General features: G+C 44.7%; 1 protein-coding gene across 4 annotated transcripts; it reads right to left on the bottom strand.

Moving 5' to 3' along the window:
- Nucleotides 1-38: 38 nt before the first annotated feature.
- On the bottom strand, nucleotides 39-18,216 carry rps6ka1 (ribosomal protein S6 kinase a, polypeptide 1). Of its 4 annotated transcripts, none has more exons than XM_061300630.1 (22): nucleotides 17,796-18,216; nucleotides 13,732-13,776; nucleotides 5,313-5,429; nucleotides 5,145-5,226; nucleotides 4,938-5,018; nucleotides 4,775-4,854; nucleotides 4,595-4,701; nucleotides 4,484-4,521; nucleotides 4,271-4,413; nucleotides 4,139-4,209; nucleotides 3,986-4,074; nucleotides 3,732-3,796; nucleotides 3,444-3,546; nucleotides 3,241-3,371; nucleotides 3,043-3,168; nucleotides 2,881-2,970; nucleotides 2,659-2,817; nucleotides 2,403-2,564; nucleotides 2,148-2,224; nucleotides 1,947-2,064; nucleotides 1,742-1,879; nucleotides 39-1,616 (listed from the first exon to the last, which is right to left on the bottom strand). In XM_061300630.1, the coding sequence occupies exons 1-22, from the start codon at nucleotides 17,856-17,858 to the stop codon at nucleotides 1,494-1,496; spliced, it is 2,208 nt and encodes a 735-aa protein (XP_061156614.1). In that variant the 5' UTR covers nucleotides 17,859-18,216; the 3' UTR covers nucleotides 39-1,493. The 4 variants fall into 4 exon arrangements, with proteins under 4 accessions (XP_061156614.1, XP_061156615.1, XP_061156616.1 ...); XM_061300631.1 differs by lacking the exons at nucleotides 13,732-13,776; nucleotides 17,796-18,216 and adding exons at nucleotides 6,270-6,323; nucleotides 7,112-7,273; XM_061300632.1 differs by lacking the exons at nucleotides 13,732-13,776; nucleotides 17,796-18,216 and adding an exon at nucleotides 7,112-7,274.
- Nucleotides 18,217-18,289: the final 73 nt, after the last annotated feature.

Below are 18,289 nucleotides of genomic sequence, written 5' to 3'. Positions count from 1 at the left end.
CCAGTACAAGCACAACTATACATTATTCCATGAGACAGTTTACTGTAGCAACAGAATCTTTAATATTTTGTAAGATATAAAAATCTTCATCTTCATCATATAATAAGACACACCACGTTTAGTCAAAGGAACAATGTTTTTTCCCCTCAATCACAACAAACAAAAGAATGATAGAACTTGATGATCCCTTATGAGGTAAGACAGCCGGTTGGACAATTTCACAGCCTCGCAGCTCTTCCCTTCTTTTATGCAAGACATTTCGACACCTTCCTCATCAAGTAGGCCTTTAGGCACCAAGCTGAAAGCAGGACCTACCCTGGGAAGCTAACACGTCATTTGGAAATCATAAGTGGAAAAGTGTATGCAATCTCACAGGCAGTAACTTGACACATAATCGAATCCCCCAAAAGTTCGAGGTCTTCGGCTTTCAGGTGAAAAGTATCGATCAATTCATGACAACCTAATTTTCCTAAAACCCATTTTCAGGTTCACCCTGAAAATTTCACCTGAAAGTCAAATATCTCCATTTTTTTATGACCCCGTGTAAAATAAAACTGGCTTGATTCAATGGAGAGAACAGTCTGCCCGGCCTCCTTGTCAATACATTACGAGACCTTTTATTTATTATTATTATTTTTTTTTAAACACGTACGTAAGCAACGTGCTCAAGTTTGTCTTGCACTATTTTCAAGCGACGCTTTCCTCGGACGAAAATTAACACCAAAAGCAGCCAAGCACAGGAAACAGCATTGAAAATGTAATGGAGGGGGGGGGGGGGGGGGGACAAAAAGCCAATGTTTGAACATGCCGAGTCTCTTTCACAGAAAGCCACCAGAAGATGTGTTGTCCAATAAAACATAGAAAGAAACATCACACACTGCACGTCATGCAACTGACACTATAAAAGAAACAAGATTGACGTGAACAAAAAAATTCCCAACAATCCCCATGTTTCTGGCTGTCCCAAAGCCAAAAGAGGCATTTAATGGCAGAAATATATATTTTCATATGTTTTGTTTCTTTTATTCACATGACTAACCCTCCCCGACGTTGACTGTTGAACAGCATTTTGGACACTACTGCGGCCGCCGTGCTGCCGGCACAAACGGATTTAGCGGCGCAAAGCCGCTAATGTAAAGCTTATCTTTACGCACGCGCACACACATGCATACACGTACAGACGGACAAAAACTGGCAGACAAATAAACGTGCAGCAAAGTGACGACGTCCAGTGATGGCTGAGCGGGCTTTGTGTGGCATGGTGGTCGTGCAGGAACACAAGTGCGCGCACACAGATTACAAACAATCACCCTCCCCTCCCCTCCCCGTACATCTTTGGCTAGCCCCACTACAAAAGTGAACACAACAAGATGGGTTCTTTCAGAAGGAGGGGGGTTCAGGGTCACAGTCAGGGTTCCTTGGCTGGTAGCGCCCTCCCGAGCGAGCTGGTTGGTTGGTCGGGTGGCTTTTTTTTCTCTCTCGAGACAATGTGTCTACAGGGAGGTGGACGGAAGCTTCTTGACGCGCCGCTGGGCCAAGAAGGAGCTCTCGATGGGTTTGAGCTCGGGGGTGGGCTGCGAGTTCTTCAGGGCCGAGTACGTGGCCGCCATGGCGCCCTGTGACGAAAATAACAGTGCTGACATCCTGCCTTCTCAGTTTTAGATTTAAATAAAAAAAGAACAAATAGTAAATTCAAAACTGATTTGGATCAATTTTGGATACTGTCATGCGAGACTGATACCTTGACCAATTTCGGGTCCTGGAGTGGGAGCTGGCTGTTGGGGAGTTTTTCTCTCTGGATGATCCAAGGGTGCCTGAGGACCTGCTTGGCGATCAGTCGCTGATGTGGGTCCACGTGGAGCATCTTGGACACCAGGTCCTTCAGGAAGGAACACACTTTAAGTCAGAGTTAAGCCCTCTGGAACAAATAAGGTTACACAAGTCACCTTAGCGGCGTCTGACACAGTGTCCCAGTTGCCTCCAGACAAACTAAAATGACCGTTGCCTATCCTGTTCAGGATCTCATTGGGAGTGTCCTCAGGTCCATTAGCGAATGGAGTAAAACTAGAGAAAGGAATCAATAAAACAGGACGGCGTGAGGAAGGAAACGAATTATACAACGCAGTTTTAAGAGTGTAATTATTTACCCGGCCAGCATGGTGTACAGTAGTACTCCCAAACTCCAAATATCACAGCCTTCATCATAACCTTGACGCTTCAACACCTAGCGACGACAAATTATTTGAGCAGAAGAAAAATGTGCGCTTTAAAGCATCAATATTGTTCTCCAGTACAATAATCCCCCAAATTGCAATACTAACAGGCATATATTCTTTGTCCTCTCCAAAAAACGGCAAACATTTCCACCATTTTAAATATGCCATTAGATGTGCCAGGCTCACCTCAGGAGCCACAAAGTTGGCGGTGTAGCACGGGGTCATGAGTAGGCCGTTGTTGGCGCGCAGCTGTTTGGCGAAGCCAAAGTCGCAGATCCGAATGGACTCCGGGTTCCCCGACTCGTCCACGTAGAGGATGTTGCTGGGCTTCAGGTCTCTGTGCACCACCTAAGACCCCATCAGTAAATGTGTCATGAAATCATCACATTTAAAGAACCAAAACAAAGATGGCCGCCGATAACTAAATATGCTGCACCCTCACCCCCTGCGAGTGCAGGTACTCCACAGTCTTGGTGATGGTGTGCAGCACGGCGCTGGCCTCCCTCTCCGAGAAGGACTTTTGCTTGAGGATCCGATCGAGCAGTTCTCCTCCGCGCATCAGCTCCGTCACCAAGAACACCTGCTTGCCGGTATCGTACACCTGGAACCGACCCGAGGGAAGTCAACCGAGGTTTGACTTGATTATTTCAATTGCTTTCCTCACATCCTTCAGCGTTATGATATTGGGGTGCTGTCCGTATCGAAGCAGGATCTCGATCTCTTCGGAAGGGTCTGTGCTGGTCTTGTCAATCATCTGTCCATCGCAAAAAACACCATTCTAGGCCTTGTCTGAGGTCACCCAGGTGTTTCGGCGACCTGCTTGTACCTTGACGGCGTATTCCGTGTTGGTGGCCTTGTGGACGCATCGCTTACACACAGAGAAGGAGCCCATGCCGATGTCCTCTTTCAAGACGTAGCCGTCGCTGAACAATAAGTTCTTCCCATGTAGCTGCTGCAAGTGGACAGGAAATACTTTTGTCGCGACCTTTTGACACAGATCCAAAAAAAAAAAAAAGGTGCTTACCTGGACCACCGGGTGCGGCGGGGGCTTCACGGGTTCCACTGAACCTTCTTCCTCCAGCAGACTTGACGCGATGAAGCTGAAACCTCGAAACAGCTGGTGAGCTCCGGCACTTGGCGGCACGCCGGGAGAGTCTGAGGATGAAAAGTTGAATGGTGTATTTATTTAGGTGTTGACACTTCCAAGGTGTTCCTGACTTTTATTACCTTTTGGGGTGCGGGAAGTGAACTCGGAATCAAAGTAGAACGTGTCATCGGGACGCGCCACCGCTGGTTTGAAAGGGGGTTTCACTTCTCTGCGGAATAGTTTCTGGCACAGGTGAAAACAGTTTGGGATGAAAAAATTAAGTAATACAGTACTCTAATTCATTGGTAAAAAAAAAAAATACAAAAGAAACAAATCAACCATAAAACAATAAAATTAATAGTAATGAAATTATTTTTTGGATGACTCCCCGAAATAAATAAATAAATAGACAGAAAAATAACACTCACATTCCAGTCAATGTTGGAAAACCATCCGTGACGTTTGAGCTCCTCTGCTCCATCTGGACCCGATCCTATAGTGAACCCATGGAAACAATTTCAATTTAATTACATACTTTTTTTTTTTTTTTTTTTACATGTTCAAATTTGGCAGGGTTATTAACATTCTTCTATGTGGTAAGTATTTTAATTTTTTTCTTCTATAAAATGTGATGACAGCCAACTGTGTTGCTCAACTGGGTGCAGTGAAGGAGATAACCGACCCAATCTGTTGCTGGGGTTCCTCTTGAACAGAGCTCTTAGCAGAGACTGGGCCTCTGCGCTGAGGAACTGAGGCATTCCTAAACGTGCCCTGCAAGAGATAATTGGTCATCATCAGTGATCCAACCAAAGTACAAGTCAACATTTGCACTTACTTGAGGATCATATTCATTGTTTCTTTGCGATCTTTCCCATGAAATGGCAGCGACCCGGTCAACATTTCAAACTAGAGGAGAGAACAGGACTTTTAAAAAATTTACCTCAAAATAGAAAAGTTCTTTCCTTACCATCAGTACTCCAAACGACCACCAGTCGGCGCTGTGGGTGTGTCCTACCCTGTTGACCACCTCGGGTGCCATGTACTCCACCGTGCCACAGAACGAGTAAGCCTTCTCATGCTGCTCAATGCCTTCTTTGCACAGACCGAAATCTACGAGACAGCAAAGGAGACTTTTGACGAAGCATTCCAGGAATTATTGATCTACTTGCTATTTTCTCACCTGTGAGTTTGATGTGACCTTCCTCGTCCAAGAGAATGCTAGACGACAAATGTAGGATATGTTACCATACTTCCATATTTAAATGTGCAATTTGGGAAGCACTTCTTTTACTTTTCAGGCTTCAGGTCTCTGTACATGATGCCCAAGCTGTGGAGGTGGTCGAGGCCCAGCGCCAACTCTGCGAGATAAAACTTGACGTCCTCCTCGGTGAACATCACCTGCGAGATGGAAAGTCGGTTATGATGCATGAGAACGCAACGTGTAGCATCAACACGCCGAGGGAATTCTCACCTCTTTAGACAGTCGGGTGAAGAGATCGCCTCCTCGGAGGAAGTCCAGGATCAAGTAGAGTTTCCCTTCAGTCTGGAAAGCTGCGAAGAGAATATACCAATGTGTTTTTTTTTTTTGTTTTTTTTTTTTGAAGGAGGTGACGGGAGCAATTAAGCCGACTAACCGTAGTGCAGCTTGACAATAAACGGGTGGTTGACATCAGCTAGGATGTTCCTCTCCATCTTGGTCCTCACACGATCTCTCACTGGTAGGGAGAAAAGAAAAACAAAATCCTTTTATGGTATGGCGGTCGTTTTTTTTCGCCGGAGGACATTGTTTACACGGTTCTGACTTTGATTCCATCGTTCATTCACAAGCTGCTCTCTCTTACCTTTGAGTGTGGCCTTCTTGAGGACTTTCATTGCATAGAGCTGGTTGTCATCAGGAGGGGTCACCTTGCGCACCAGGAACACCTCAAGTATGTGAAACACGAGCAATGTCAGAAGAAAGACTGCAGAGGATGAAAAGATACACCCGGCTTCCAACTTGCACGCTTTACCTTCCCAAAGGAACCCTGGCCCAACACTTTGAGCAATTCAAAGTGAGATGCGTCTGCTTTTTCCGAACCTTCTTTGACCACATGGGTGATGTTGATTTCTTTGATTTCGCCATCGTCCTATACACAAAAAGAAAGAAACACGGATTTGGCAAATGTCCAAAATGCTCCTGGTGACTCACCGACCTGTTCTTCTCAAAGTGAGGTACTGATTGACTTGTGGGTGAAAAGGGGTTCCCTCTAGTGGTGTGAAAAATAATGAGTTGTTTTTAAAGTTTTTTTTTTTCATGTTTGATACCAATGTTTTTCAGACTGTTACCATAAATAAACCTAAGTAATAATGTGTTAATAATTTCACATATAAGTCGCATCCTTGGCCAAACTATGAAAAAAAACTGCGACTTATAGTCTGGAAAATACGGTAGTTTTGTTGAACCTATTAAAAAAACGGATTAAAGATCAAATTGAAAAAATATACCCATACATGGTAAAATGCCATTTATATTACAAAATGTAGACACGACGCTAACATACAAGCACTACCACAAAAACAACGTATCGAACTGAACTTTAAATGACGTGTTGTCACGGTTACCAGTGTCCAGCGTTTCAAAGCAGGCAAAGTATCAGCAGCCGCCGCCAAGCCTTTGGGTTTTTTGGACAGGTAGAACGGGAGAAAGCGAGCGAATTTAAATCTCGCCCCGGGTCCCATGTCCCAAGAGGTGACACTCTAAGGGTCTTGCTGACTCTTTTGTTGTGCTCCTCTGACTGACTGAGTGAGGTGGAACATGAATCCGAAGCGGGCAACCAGGAAGGAAGCGGTTGCTTTCATTCTCACACTCTTGCACCCAAAACGGCACAACCAAATGAAACACATGAGGCGATATGTCATTTTAATTCAGGCCAGATGTAATTCATACAAATGTCTCATTTTGGGAGGAGTAGCAGGGAGTGACTTACCTGGCCACTCATTTGGGCATAGTCCTTCTCTATCCACGTGATACGAGACTCCTTCTAAGTGGTGTTGGAATGGAGAGTTGACATGATTATTTTTTTTTTGTTTGGCTTAGATTAGTCACTATGCAAGCACACACACGTGGAGACAGACGGAGTGTTGGGGGGGGGGGGGGGGGTATACGACAAGTCCAGACAAGTCAGGACAGGACAGGAAGTGGCTTTCTCTGCCCTCTCTCTCATTTCCTTTCTCTCTTTCTCTCTCCTTGAGCTGACTTCACTTCCTTCCGGCTACAAAAGCTCAACCTGCACGCAGAAGCCGCTATTCAAAGAGCGGCCTTTCAAAGTCAAAGACACAATAGTGACTGGGCTCCAAGGAAATATTTGATAGGCAATAATAAATCTCCGATACCTGAAGCTCTCCGTGAAAGCAAAGTATAATTCACATTTGTGCGATTTCTGCGGTGTCAATTTTGAAATAAATCTCTTTTTTTTGGGGTGAATTTTAGTGACACTTTTTCCCGTTTGCCTCACTGGCTTAAGAAAGGAACATTCCAGCCCATAATCATAAATGGATGCCTCTGCAATAAGTCCTTACATCATCCTCTGTGAATCAGGAAGTCGAGAAATGGACATACGAGTTAACAACAATAAATTAATTTATTTGTTTATTGTGTTCATTTTGATCCTTGCCTGTCTGCTAAACTATTTGACATGTTAAAGTTAATTAGCTAAAAAAAAAGTCATTGAAATTAAATTAGATGGCCGCACACAAAGACATACAAACATAGAACAGATTTATTTGACACGCTCAACATGCTAAAAATCAACAAAAACCTGCCACTTGCCTCTCTCGTGCGTGTTTTGGTGCGGAATAATAACCTCCACATGTCCAAATATTTCCATGTCACTTGGAGCCAGCACGCACCGGCTTACGACTGCACAAGATTTACTTTGAGTTAGCCAACATGCTCGATGCGTGTTACTCACTGGCTTTGCATACGCACACACACACACACACACACACACACACACACAGCAAAATGGGAAGTGAGGTTTTTAACCACCGAAGTACAGTGTGACTACATTGACGAGAACTGGTCACAAAGGGGAAGATTACAGTGAAAATGCGGGAAATTTAAATTTCTGTATTGCTCTTTCTTTGGAAAGCGGAGTCACTTGCAAAATATTAAAAAAATAAATAAAGTAATATAGAGAAAAAAGGGGGGGGTGGTCTTCCCCTCTTTAGCTAGCCAAAGTATAGGACACTAGAGGAGACCTGCTAACTTGTGAGGAAAAAAAAAAAAAGAAAAAAATACACACAAGGGGCCAGTGGCAGACACTTAAGAGGAGCCGCCGTCATGCAGAGCCAAGGTTGGCCAAGTAAGGGCATGTTCACTATATACACTCGCAGTCTGTGTAGATGCTAATTCATCCCGGCACAGAAGAAAATTGTCACCTCGCAGCCTAGTAGTCCAATGAATAACACACAATTACAACATTTATCCACGGCTGTCTTGACACGGCTTCCTCTTTTCCTGCATCTTTTCAACTGGTGACAGTTGGAACAAAGAGCAGCCAAGAGGCCATTACAGGATCCTTTTTTTCCCCCCCAGATTCATGCTTGGTGTCTCATTCCACCATTTCTGATCCGGTCCAGATTTACGGCTCGCGGACCACATTGCTGGTACTAAATCCAAACGTGCAATGGGTGAAGTTGTTCAAGCAGTAAATCTAGGTGTGCTGACTTTGACCTAGTATTGTCGAGTTCTGAGAAAGATCATCTGCTGGATGCGACGCTTGTGCGGGCTGGCACCGGAACATGTCAGTTCTAACGTTTGTTTTCCTTTTTGTGGAGAGGCGGGGCAGACGCTACAAGTGCACCAAATGCAATCCTCCAACCATTAAATCAAGGCGCTTTAATAAAAGCGTAGCCTGGAGCGGTTGAGAAGAGGCTTCAACTGCAAGGAGAAGTCAAGGATCCAAATAACACAGCTTGCTTGCACTGCATTAAGACATAAAACCTCTCGCTACTTCATCTAAGTCTCGTTTTCAGTTTTTACTCTTTGGGGGACTCTTCATTAGGTACTCTTGCATAAAAAAAAAAAAAAAAAAAAAAAAAAAAAAAAAATCCAATGCCTTTTTAGTCCACCCCTGACAAAGCAGATAACCTTCTTGGTCACATGATTCCTTAATCTCCAGGCTTGGTTGGATATTTCACACAGGAAGCTCTTCCGCAACACGAGGTCACCTTTTCACCCCTTTTGGTGTCGTCTACAACACGGGGTTAAAAGATTGAACATTAAACAGGATGTTCCATCTGCTCGCTGTGAGTGACAGCTGCAAACGGACGTATAGGCGAAGAAATTCCCGTGGAAAAGGCGCAGGAAATGTGTGCGGGATTAGCACGGATGCTACAGGAAATCCTGCGTTGGTCAATCTGGAATATTAATAGCACGACAAGGATTGCGGTAAGATGAGAGGCACGTCAGACAGTTGACATGAGCCTGAGCAGAATGGAAGGATGATGATGATGACGGTGGTGGTATTAGAGTTTCAATTAAGATAGCAGGCACGTTCATTATTTTGTTATTGATCCATGAATCGAATTTGAAAAATCCCGTGACGTAAAAATCTCATTGTTTCAAAATGACATGACAAAATCGATTCATTATGATCCCGTTACAACAATGGTCACCGTTGTTGCCGCGGTAACCATGTCAACCGTTATTTGGCTCCTGGGTCCAACAATAGTGAAAAGTAATCGAAACAAGTAGCAGCAGAGTAAATTCATTGACTGGAATGGAAAATTGACCCAAAATATATTTGGAGGTGTTTTTGGCGGGGAAATCAGCCATCCGCCATGGTAGGAACCGTAAAAGACAAGGGCAACCGGTTGTCACGTTCTCCTCAGTCGATCCTGAAAGGGAGAAGTGTGAAACTATGGCAACTGTGTTCCTCATCTTTGTGAGAAGTGGTTGCGAGGACAGAGTCTTTACGCAGGAAACGGCCGTGGACAGCAAGCTTTTATGCCAATCGTTGATGGACGAATTCTCCTACTGCCCGAGTGGACCTTTTAATAGCCTCGAGCAAATACCACCGTGGCCTTTAAAGGTTTTGGGGGGGCTTGAGAATAATCACCAAACCAAATCTGAAAAACGTGATGAAAGAAAAGAAAAAAAGAGTTATGAATGAAACTGAATGAGCAAGAAGGTTTACAGCTACTCAGTGTAAAAAAAACATTTTCTACTATTGCAGGGCTTGGCGACGCTGAGGACACGGTAACCATGACGACGCCGGCTCGCGGCAACCAAGGATGGATTGAGGAGGGGCTACTGAAGGCAACGGAAATATGCTTGGAATTATTTGAAGGGATGCTGAGGAATAACATCTTTAATTGTTGACGTGCTGACAGACGACGACTCGCGGCCATCTTATGCTGCGTTCGGGTGAATTTTCTAGTTTGAAATAATTAAAAACAGTCTATAAAACATTTTTGTGAGGGAACCAACTTTTCTGTTGAAAATGCTTATTGTGGGAGTATATGAACACAAACGGTGGAGTAACACATGTAAACAGACAATATAACAATCACGACACAATTAGAAAAACAATTACCAATATTACTAATGCTCTTTTTGAGTCTTTTTTTTTTTAATTTATTGTGAGTCTCTATTTTTGCATTACACTGCCCAAACTCGTCCCACAGTACTTCCTACTCATCCTACTGCTACTGACAGCAACATACTAGCGATGCTTTTGATTCCCTCCCTCCACCCACCCCAACCAAACAAAACCAGAATTTAGAGTCTCCCGCAAGCTCGAGGGGGCCAATGCTGGGTAATTGGGTTATAAACCATTGCCCCGCCTCTGCGTGTGGGCGCGTTTGGCTCTGCAGAGCCACCTTCTACCATTAACAGCAGATTCTGTTGATGATAAGCGCACACAAGAGAGCGTCCGCTTCAGTCGAGAGCACGCACAGACGCACACGAGAGTTATGCCCTTCAAACCAAACACACAGTACAATTGTGTATACAAGTCCGAGATTGTGTCGAGCTTACCAATGCTTCGATGCAACACAAACGGTGCGGCGACACATCTAGACCGACAAGATAATACTTATAAATCGCCGACGCAAAGATCGACCGATATTGCTGACGTACTGAGAAGTACTTTTCTTGTTGTCGCCACTGCGTTGTGGTTGTGTTTTCCGCCAACCACCCGCGATTTTTATCACGCGTAAAGAAATAAAAAGCAGTTAATCGGCGGCGGTCTGTTCGGGTGCTTATCGTTGCGCTCGTGACGACGTTCGGCGAGAGAAGGGGGGGAAAAAAAAGGCTTTGGAGGACATTGCAACACAAAAGTGATGCTCTAAGTCAGTGACTACCCCTGCTCACCCCCCCCCCCTGACCTTCCCGTGGAATGCGGCGTGTTTGGTTCTGCAGGGTTGTTCAGACACGCCTTCTATTCCCGCTAGCTAGGAATCACAGTGACTGCAACACGCACATGCGATCATCTCGCCGCAGGTTTGTTTGACGGTTTCCCAGTGGCGAGCCCGGCGGGAAAAGGCCGAGCTGGACGTCGGCAACCCAAGCTGGCCGCCATCTGCGCTTTCCAGGAAGTGCTGTGGAATTTATGTAACCTCGACAAGACCCACCGAGAATTCCTGGATTCTTGCAGAAGCAGTCCGAAACCACAGAGATGTGGTTCACAAGAAACTTGCAGTAAAATACACCCACCAGCCAAAACATTATGCCCACCAGCAAAATTTTAAAGCGTGCTTGAAATAACAACGGGACGACTGCTGGAGGGGCTTCAATGCAAATCCTACCTCTTAGGCAATAGAGAGGTCAGGTTTGTTGAAGGGCCGTTTCCATGACGACCACATGCGTGAGCATACGCTTAGCGCTCTCGTAGCTAGGCGGGGAGATTTGTAACCTTGCCGTTTCCTGGTTCGCCGAACTCCACGCCCGCCCTAGGCTCCGCTTCGTCCGCTTGTCAAGTGCGGCGCCTACGCGCTCGCTCGCTCCTCTGGTAAATATTTAATCGGGTCGAGGAACACTCGACACCGAGGCTGCTATGAGCTCGACATGGCCACGCAGGGGAATGCGTCGGCTTGAACAGGGGTCACCAACATGGTGCCTGCGGGTAATATTCAAGGGCCACATAAGCAGTCTGTAGGCTTGTTCTAAAAATAGCTCACCATACATTGTGATTTTCTAGGAATTCTTCACAAGTCATTTATTTTACGTAGCTGTGCATAATCTCATAACGTTACGCAGATTTATTTTATTATTTTTTTCTTTCATCCGGTTCAGCACATATTAAAACCGCATCAAACTCCTTTTTTATGAATCGGTCCCATCTTTTCGCTTGGTAATACGATTGTCCTCGGTCTCGATTGATGCTTTTCGGGCTGCTTGCGTTAGTTCCCATCTTCTAATTTGTTTCCATAATTCGACGTGACCGTCAAAAGGCGCACTGCACACTTTTCCGTCCGATTCCGTCTATTATTTACTTTGGATCATTTAATAATGAAACCCGGATAAACGGCATATCTTTTATCAGCGCTCTCATTACGGCAATTTTGCAGGGTCTCCGTGTGAAAGAGGCTCGCATTTCTTTTCGCTTCACTCCCATTACTCCCACGTGGGCCGAAAAGGTGCCTACCGTTTCCTCTCCCTTGCCTTTTCCAATACCTCATCATGTACGGCCGCCGAACCATACCTTCCTTTTAATCGTGCCCTTTCTATTCTACCGGCGCCTAACTGCAGTGGAAAAATAAAAAGTCATTAGCCACAATCTCTGGTGCATTACCTCGTTCTAATTTCTGCCCTCTGGCTCGTAAGGTAGGAGCTCATGCCGCAGTGGGGTGACAATTATGTAACAACAGGCCTGTGTTCGACATCAAATGAAATATAGACCAAATTGCTCTTGTAGTTTATTGGTCGCATCCGTCACTGTTGAAGGTGGAAAAACTTCCCCTCACTCAAGTTCATTTAACAAGAGCGCCGCAATAGTTTAAACATTCATCACTCGAAAAAACATCAATGAGTAAACTTTGACTGAGGTTGAGACATTTTGTTCACTTGAAGGAGAAAAGTGGGTAATAATAACTCCTCCCCTGGCACCACAGTTGAAATGATTCCCTCCATCGATACGCCTCGGCCTATGCTGCTCGTTGACTCTGAATCCATACGAGCCGAGGAAGCCCATTAGACGCACTTGATCCGGAAAAAAAAAGTCTGCGGTCGTCATTAGAGTGCTTCTAATTCCTGTTTTTAATAACTGCAACGCTAAAACGCATACTCGTGAACCCTTCGGAGAGCCATCATCTAATTGGTTGCAATTTTACTGCCTTGATTTCATTTGATGCCCGCTTGCAGTGCTGCGATGTTTGAAGAGAGAGGAAAAAAAAAAAACTAATCGAGAGCAAAAAGACAGTCAGCAACAAGCTGGCGAGTGGATAACGCAGCAGCTCGTTTGAAATGAAATATCGCCGGAGTGGTCGCAGGAAACGCATCAACAAAGACGTGCTAACAAACAATTACAGGCGCAGTTCCGATAAAAACGCCGCGATGGATTTTCCCCAAGGCTACGTCAATGTCCTTCCAGGAAAACAATCCCGTTGCATTGGAGAAAGTCGTATCGAATGCGGGATTCTAATAAAGTGAAGCGGAATAAATAGTAGTTGTCCAATCAATTAGCGCGTGCGTGACAAGCACCATTCCGGTTGTAATTGAATCTTATTGATGGCGTACTGCAATGCAAGAGAGCAAGGTATCAGATGTGATAAACGAAGCTGTGATTTGGATTAGCGCATTTCCCCGTGTGGTGACCCCAATCATCGCAGGTCATTATAACGTGAAAGGATGCTAGACGGGCTTCACCCCGCCTCCATTCAATTCACAAGGACTGAACACAAAAGCCAGCTCGAGCACGGTGCCCCTGCAGAAGAACACGAGGAAACGGGATCGTGTTCCAAAGGGCCAGATAATAATGGAGGCTGGGGAGGAGTTTAAAAAAAAAAAAAAAGGGCTGACTCAGCCATTCTTTACGAGCAAGCTTGTGCACGTTTGAGATGTGATCGTACGCTTAACGGGAAAACTGGGGACACGCAGCCGAAACTACGGTTGTTTGAAATATAACATGTAATAGAGAGTAATAAAATACATCTCATTACAACCTAATTACACCCACAGAAGTAAAATAAAAATAAAAATCTGGTCTTAAAATACGAGATGCCTATTGTAGTACCATCAGTGACCTGTGAGAGGCAGCATAGTGCCCGGGGGCAGACTGCTGGAAGATACGAAGAAGAAAATGCTAGGCTAACTGTTAGCTTGTCTACATTGTTGTTGGGGGGGGGGGAACAAGAACTAACTGGCCATGTAAACACAGCCGTCCAAATGTCCCCGGTCGAATTAGTCGTGTGTTTAATTGAGTGTGTGTGTGTGTGTGTTCCGACCTTGACAGCAGGTGTGACTCCATCTTCGGCAGTACTCTGGCCATTCTGTCAAAGAGAGCAGAGTTTAGAAAATGATCAGTGTGTGTGTGGCACAAGTAGATTTTTAATGTAAACAAAAAAAAATAAAAAATACAAAGGGCAAACGCCAAAGACGTGTTGTCCGGTCACATTTAGAATAAGCTGAAGTGATGTCGTGGCTATCCCGAGAGAGAGAGAGACATAACGGTACGTCACAGATTGCTGACTCGTGACGTTTCAGCGGCGACTTTGCCGCTTTGCTGCCTCTTCACATTTGGGACGACAGGCCGCTTGTTTATTCTTTGTGGGGTTCATCTTGAGAGGGTGACTCATGCACAACGATACACAGGAAATATGATGACTCAGCATTGCTCCAGTTTTGAACTCTCATTTGCCGTATGGATATTTTCCTAATGAACCATTCGTGCCATTGTACGTCTTTGAGTCAAGTCAACTTCTTATGGGTCATGATGAGCTGGGACATAGGTCATGACCCCTTAGTTCCCGCACGAGTGAAAATACAATCAACGCTTTTACGGTTTTATGGGTAGGTGATGAAATGGGAAAACATGTCCAACTGCTTCCGCATATAAGAAGAAGCACATTTCGGAATTCTGTTCCCAAGAGTGCTCCCCCCCCCCGCCCCCCCGGTGAATGCCACAAATTCCACTTTTACTGGCAGCTTTCTGTAAAAGAGAAACAGAAGTCACTTCAACCCTGAGATTGAATTCAAGACACTACTGTACAAGGGACGTCACTTAAGCCATTTCCTCCAGGCACAAACGACTTGAGATCCTTCCCAGTCGAGCCTTGTGGTCTTTTAATAACATTCGACGTTGTAACACCAAACTTGTTCATTGGACTTTGAACAAGAAGAGTCATATCAACTCCGAGAGCCATAAAGTCAAAATGAGTAATCTGAGGTCGCCATGGGAACACCAAAGGCCACGTTTCCTAATACAAACTGGTGTATCATCAACAATTTGAAGCAATTATGGATCCATTTTCAACATGCCGTGGTCCGGTAGTTTTTATTGAAACCTTGATGCCGAGCACTCCGCTCATGCATGTACAGTACACGCTCCCGATACCGTTCCTCCGACACTTTCAATCTCATTAGCCACGCTTGGCCGATCCAAGTGGCCCAGTTAATGGCGCCGGCGCTCCCCTGAGCTTCCTCAACGAGAGCGCAGACACACACTCGCACCTAAGCACACAAACAAGGCTCAACACGTTAATAAGCGAGGAGGCCTCGCGATTAAACGCGTGGGAATCGTATTGAGCAAACGTTAGTCCAATAGGCGGCAAAGCGGAACTTTTCATTCCTGTCTGGTCATAAAAAGTCAACAAGCTCAGGGCGGCTCCGCTGTTTGAGTTGCTGAGATAAATCTGTTTTACTAACATAACACTGTATCCAAGCAACAAGAAATACAGAGCATCTTTTTAGCCGCTCTTTGTAATCCTAGCCGGCTAAATTTCCCGGTATCTCGGTGAGTATTGATTGACAACCACTTTGCTAAGTTCACCAAATGGACCTTATCTATATTTATTTACCACTTTTGGGCTTTTAGGTTTCTGACTCCCACCAATAATCAGGAAAACTAGACCTCCAAACATTTAGCATTAGCATTTAGCAAAACAAAATATGCTGGAACAATTTCTGCTGAGGATTTCCCACCAGATTTACTTTTGCGGAATGTCTGCCCCGGAAGTCGGAGAGGTTATCGAACGTTCTCCTTCACCGCCACAGTCTTGCTCAGGTGTTCCGCAGGTCACGCCCAAATTAGCAGCACTTAATCCCGCGCGGGAGATAAAAGCCATGAACTTGAAACGCTCGAGTGCTCGGCCTCGATAGCAAACACACACTTGACGAGAAACAAAATATTGCATAAGAACCCAAAATAGCTTCACTTCTCGTGTCTGCTACACTTTTTAGAGCGGGTGTAACTAATCGTGAAAGTTTTACAGTACAAATGAAAGTTTCCGTATTTGGATGGTGGAGATCTGGTGTGGATGCATCAGCAGGATCATGACAAATGCCAGAAGCCATTGCAGGTGGCACTGAGTCATAATGGAGGCGGTGGGGATGATTGCTCCCTCTTTATCAGCGCTGATTCACTTCAGATCAGACGTCATTTCTCCACAGGAATAAAAATCAATCCGCTCTTTGATTTGGTATCACCAGAAATTCCACTTTGATCCTTGACTGGGGGGAAAAACTACTCAAATGGGAACTTCCAGATCCACAAATGGACCTGGACCAGACCTTAAAGTATCAAGCATGTCATAGCGAAGCAGGTCAACTCGCCCCATCTGTCTCCCGGTCCATCATGCTCAATTAGTACGGGATCGTTCTGCTCCGAGGTGTCTGCCGGTGCTAGCAAAGTGTGCAGCGGCCCCGATATGGAGTTCACAATGATTAGCGGCGACTGGTGTGATTAAATTTATCACAGCTTGGGTGATAATGAATGCAATTATTCATTATCCGATTTATTTGACCCATTTGAAATAAAAGTGCACATTTTCCCTCCGTCGATCGTGCAACAAAAAGGCAGGCAATTACGCTCGACACTTTTTGCAGGGTCAGCACTAGCATCTGTTCGGAGGTGTTGCTGACAAGTAGACCGAAAAAAAAAAAAAATTACGATAACGACACATTACGGAGAGGGTGACTCATTATGCTGACTGCGCTAATGTATAATATGGACAGATTCATCAAAACTCATTAAGCCCACTCATTAGTTATTAATTCACTCCCGTTGTTGATATTTTTAGATACTTGGGATATGAATTCATACATTCCTCCTTCTTTCATCTATTTCTCTTTCGGTGGTCTATTTTAGTTTTTGATTCATACTCTAGTAAATGGATGTTCTCTGTGCTCAGTTTTATGGTAATGATTAACTGCTTTAGCAAGTTAGGATTCTGTAGAGGAGTCAGGATGTCTTTTTTTGGCCTGGATAAAAAAAATAATAATAATAAATGGGGGCAACGAGTTTAAATGAGTCAGCATGTCTTCTTTAATGAGAGAAGCTAAAAAAAAACAATGATGGAGATCAACTTGTGAAAGCAGGATGTTCTACTATCAGAAAGGGTACCTAAGGTAAACGATAAGATATCAACTTCCGGATCAGAATGCACCCCCCCCCCCCCAAAAGGCTTTCAATCGACAAATCAATTTTCACGGTAAAGAAGATTGAGGACATTGTGTAATACCGTGCACAAAAGAGATCAGAGACAGAAGGCATGAATATTACATGTCATCTGGCCCAGCGTACATTTTGGCAGATTCCCGGAGCTGTTCAATCGGATGGTGTCTATGACATTCTACAGGTTGCCAGAGAATCGGAATCACTTTGAAATCGGGAGGAAACAAAAGGTGCTTTTCCCCTAATACAGCAAAATGCAGTATGATTTCCAAGAATAATCTTTCGGGGGAATCTGACAATATCCGCAAATCTAATATCCATCAGATGTGCTTGGATAAATTCAATTCGGGTGGGGAGCCGCAGCAGAGTGGAGAAGTGTAAAAGGCACTTATCTGGATTTGGAAATGCTCTTGAGTTGAAGTGACAATGAATATTTCCAAATAAAGATACATATGGAACTAACTGAGGTGAAGTGATGAATCACCTCTTTCGGAGTCAATCTGAGGATTTAAAAAGAAATTATACTGGAGTATTCATTAAGAGGTGAAGCGCTGATTCACAATTTAGAGGTGCAGAGTTCGATTCCGGAGTCACCTTCCTGTGTGGAGTTTGCATGTTCTCCCCGTGGCCAGCCAGAAGCTAAATTAACCTGTGTAAATGGACGGACGCATCATACAGTAAAAGTAATATTATTGATCATCATACCTCACATTATAGATGGTCATTTAGGTGAAAGACTCAAACATGCATGTTACATGTATGAACATATCCCTCCCATCCGAATATGATAAGATAACCGGTTGCGAAATAGTTACGAGTCCTTCCAAGGAACTTATCCAAATGTAAAATTCCACAGTAACTTGACTAAACCGTTGCAATTCCGCACTTGTGGTTTACCTCAGTTTCCAGCTGGACAAGTTCCATGGTGGGCCATGGCTCGGCAATCTGTGCGAGCGGCATGCTTGCAGATTTGCCCCCGTCAAGATGCACAACTTCTCAGAAGGGCTTCGGGCTCGGTTCGGTGCTGTCCACAGTCCTCGTGCACCACTCGGGGTGGCGGGGTTCGACAAACAGGTGCAATCGTTCTGATTTAATTCGGATCGCTCCAAAGTGGTAATCCAGTTGAGAGTCGAATAAATCCAGGTAGCCTACTACTGAGGTGGGAGAAATAAAATAAATAAAAAACAAAACAAAAAACAATCCTGGAGGAATGACACCAAATCCGGATTGGTTTCACAATCGAAGCCTTGGGTCCTCCACGCCGGGCTTCCTTCCTCTTCTCGCTCTTGTCTTGGTAGTAAATAGCTCAGCGCAGCCTCCGAGCCCAGATTGTCATTGGCACACTCCCAAAGACGAGATTCATCCTGCCCTCCTTCTTTTCTTTCTTTTTT

This window comes from Syngnathus typhle, linkage group LG16 (genome assembly GCF_033458585.1).
Source record: "Syngnathus typhle isolate RoL2023-S1 ecotype Sweden linkage group LG16, RoL_Styp_1.0, whole genome shotgun sequence".
NCBI classification, from domain to species: domain Eukaryota; kingdom Metazoa; phylum Chordata; class Actinopteri; order Syngnathiformes; family Syngnathidae; genus Syngnathus; species Syngnathus typhle.
The sequence above is the reverse complement of the archived record's forward strand: the minus strand, read 5'-3'. Positions and strand labels throughout refer to the sequence as shown.

Coding starts and splice junctions, on each gene's coding strand:
- rps6ka1 (XM_061300628.1), bottom strand. CDS start 6,021: ATGGGACCCGGGGCGAGATTTAAATTCGCTCGCTTTCTCCCGTTCTAC. Junction 3,797..3,985: donor GAACCCCAGCAACAGATTGG/GTCGGTTATCTC, acceptor GGTTCACTATAG/GATCGGGTCCAGATGGAGCA. Junction 3,547..3,731: donor TTTCCAACATTGACTGGAAT/GTGAGTGTTATT, acceptor CACCTGTGCCAG/AAACTATTCCGCAGAGAAGT.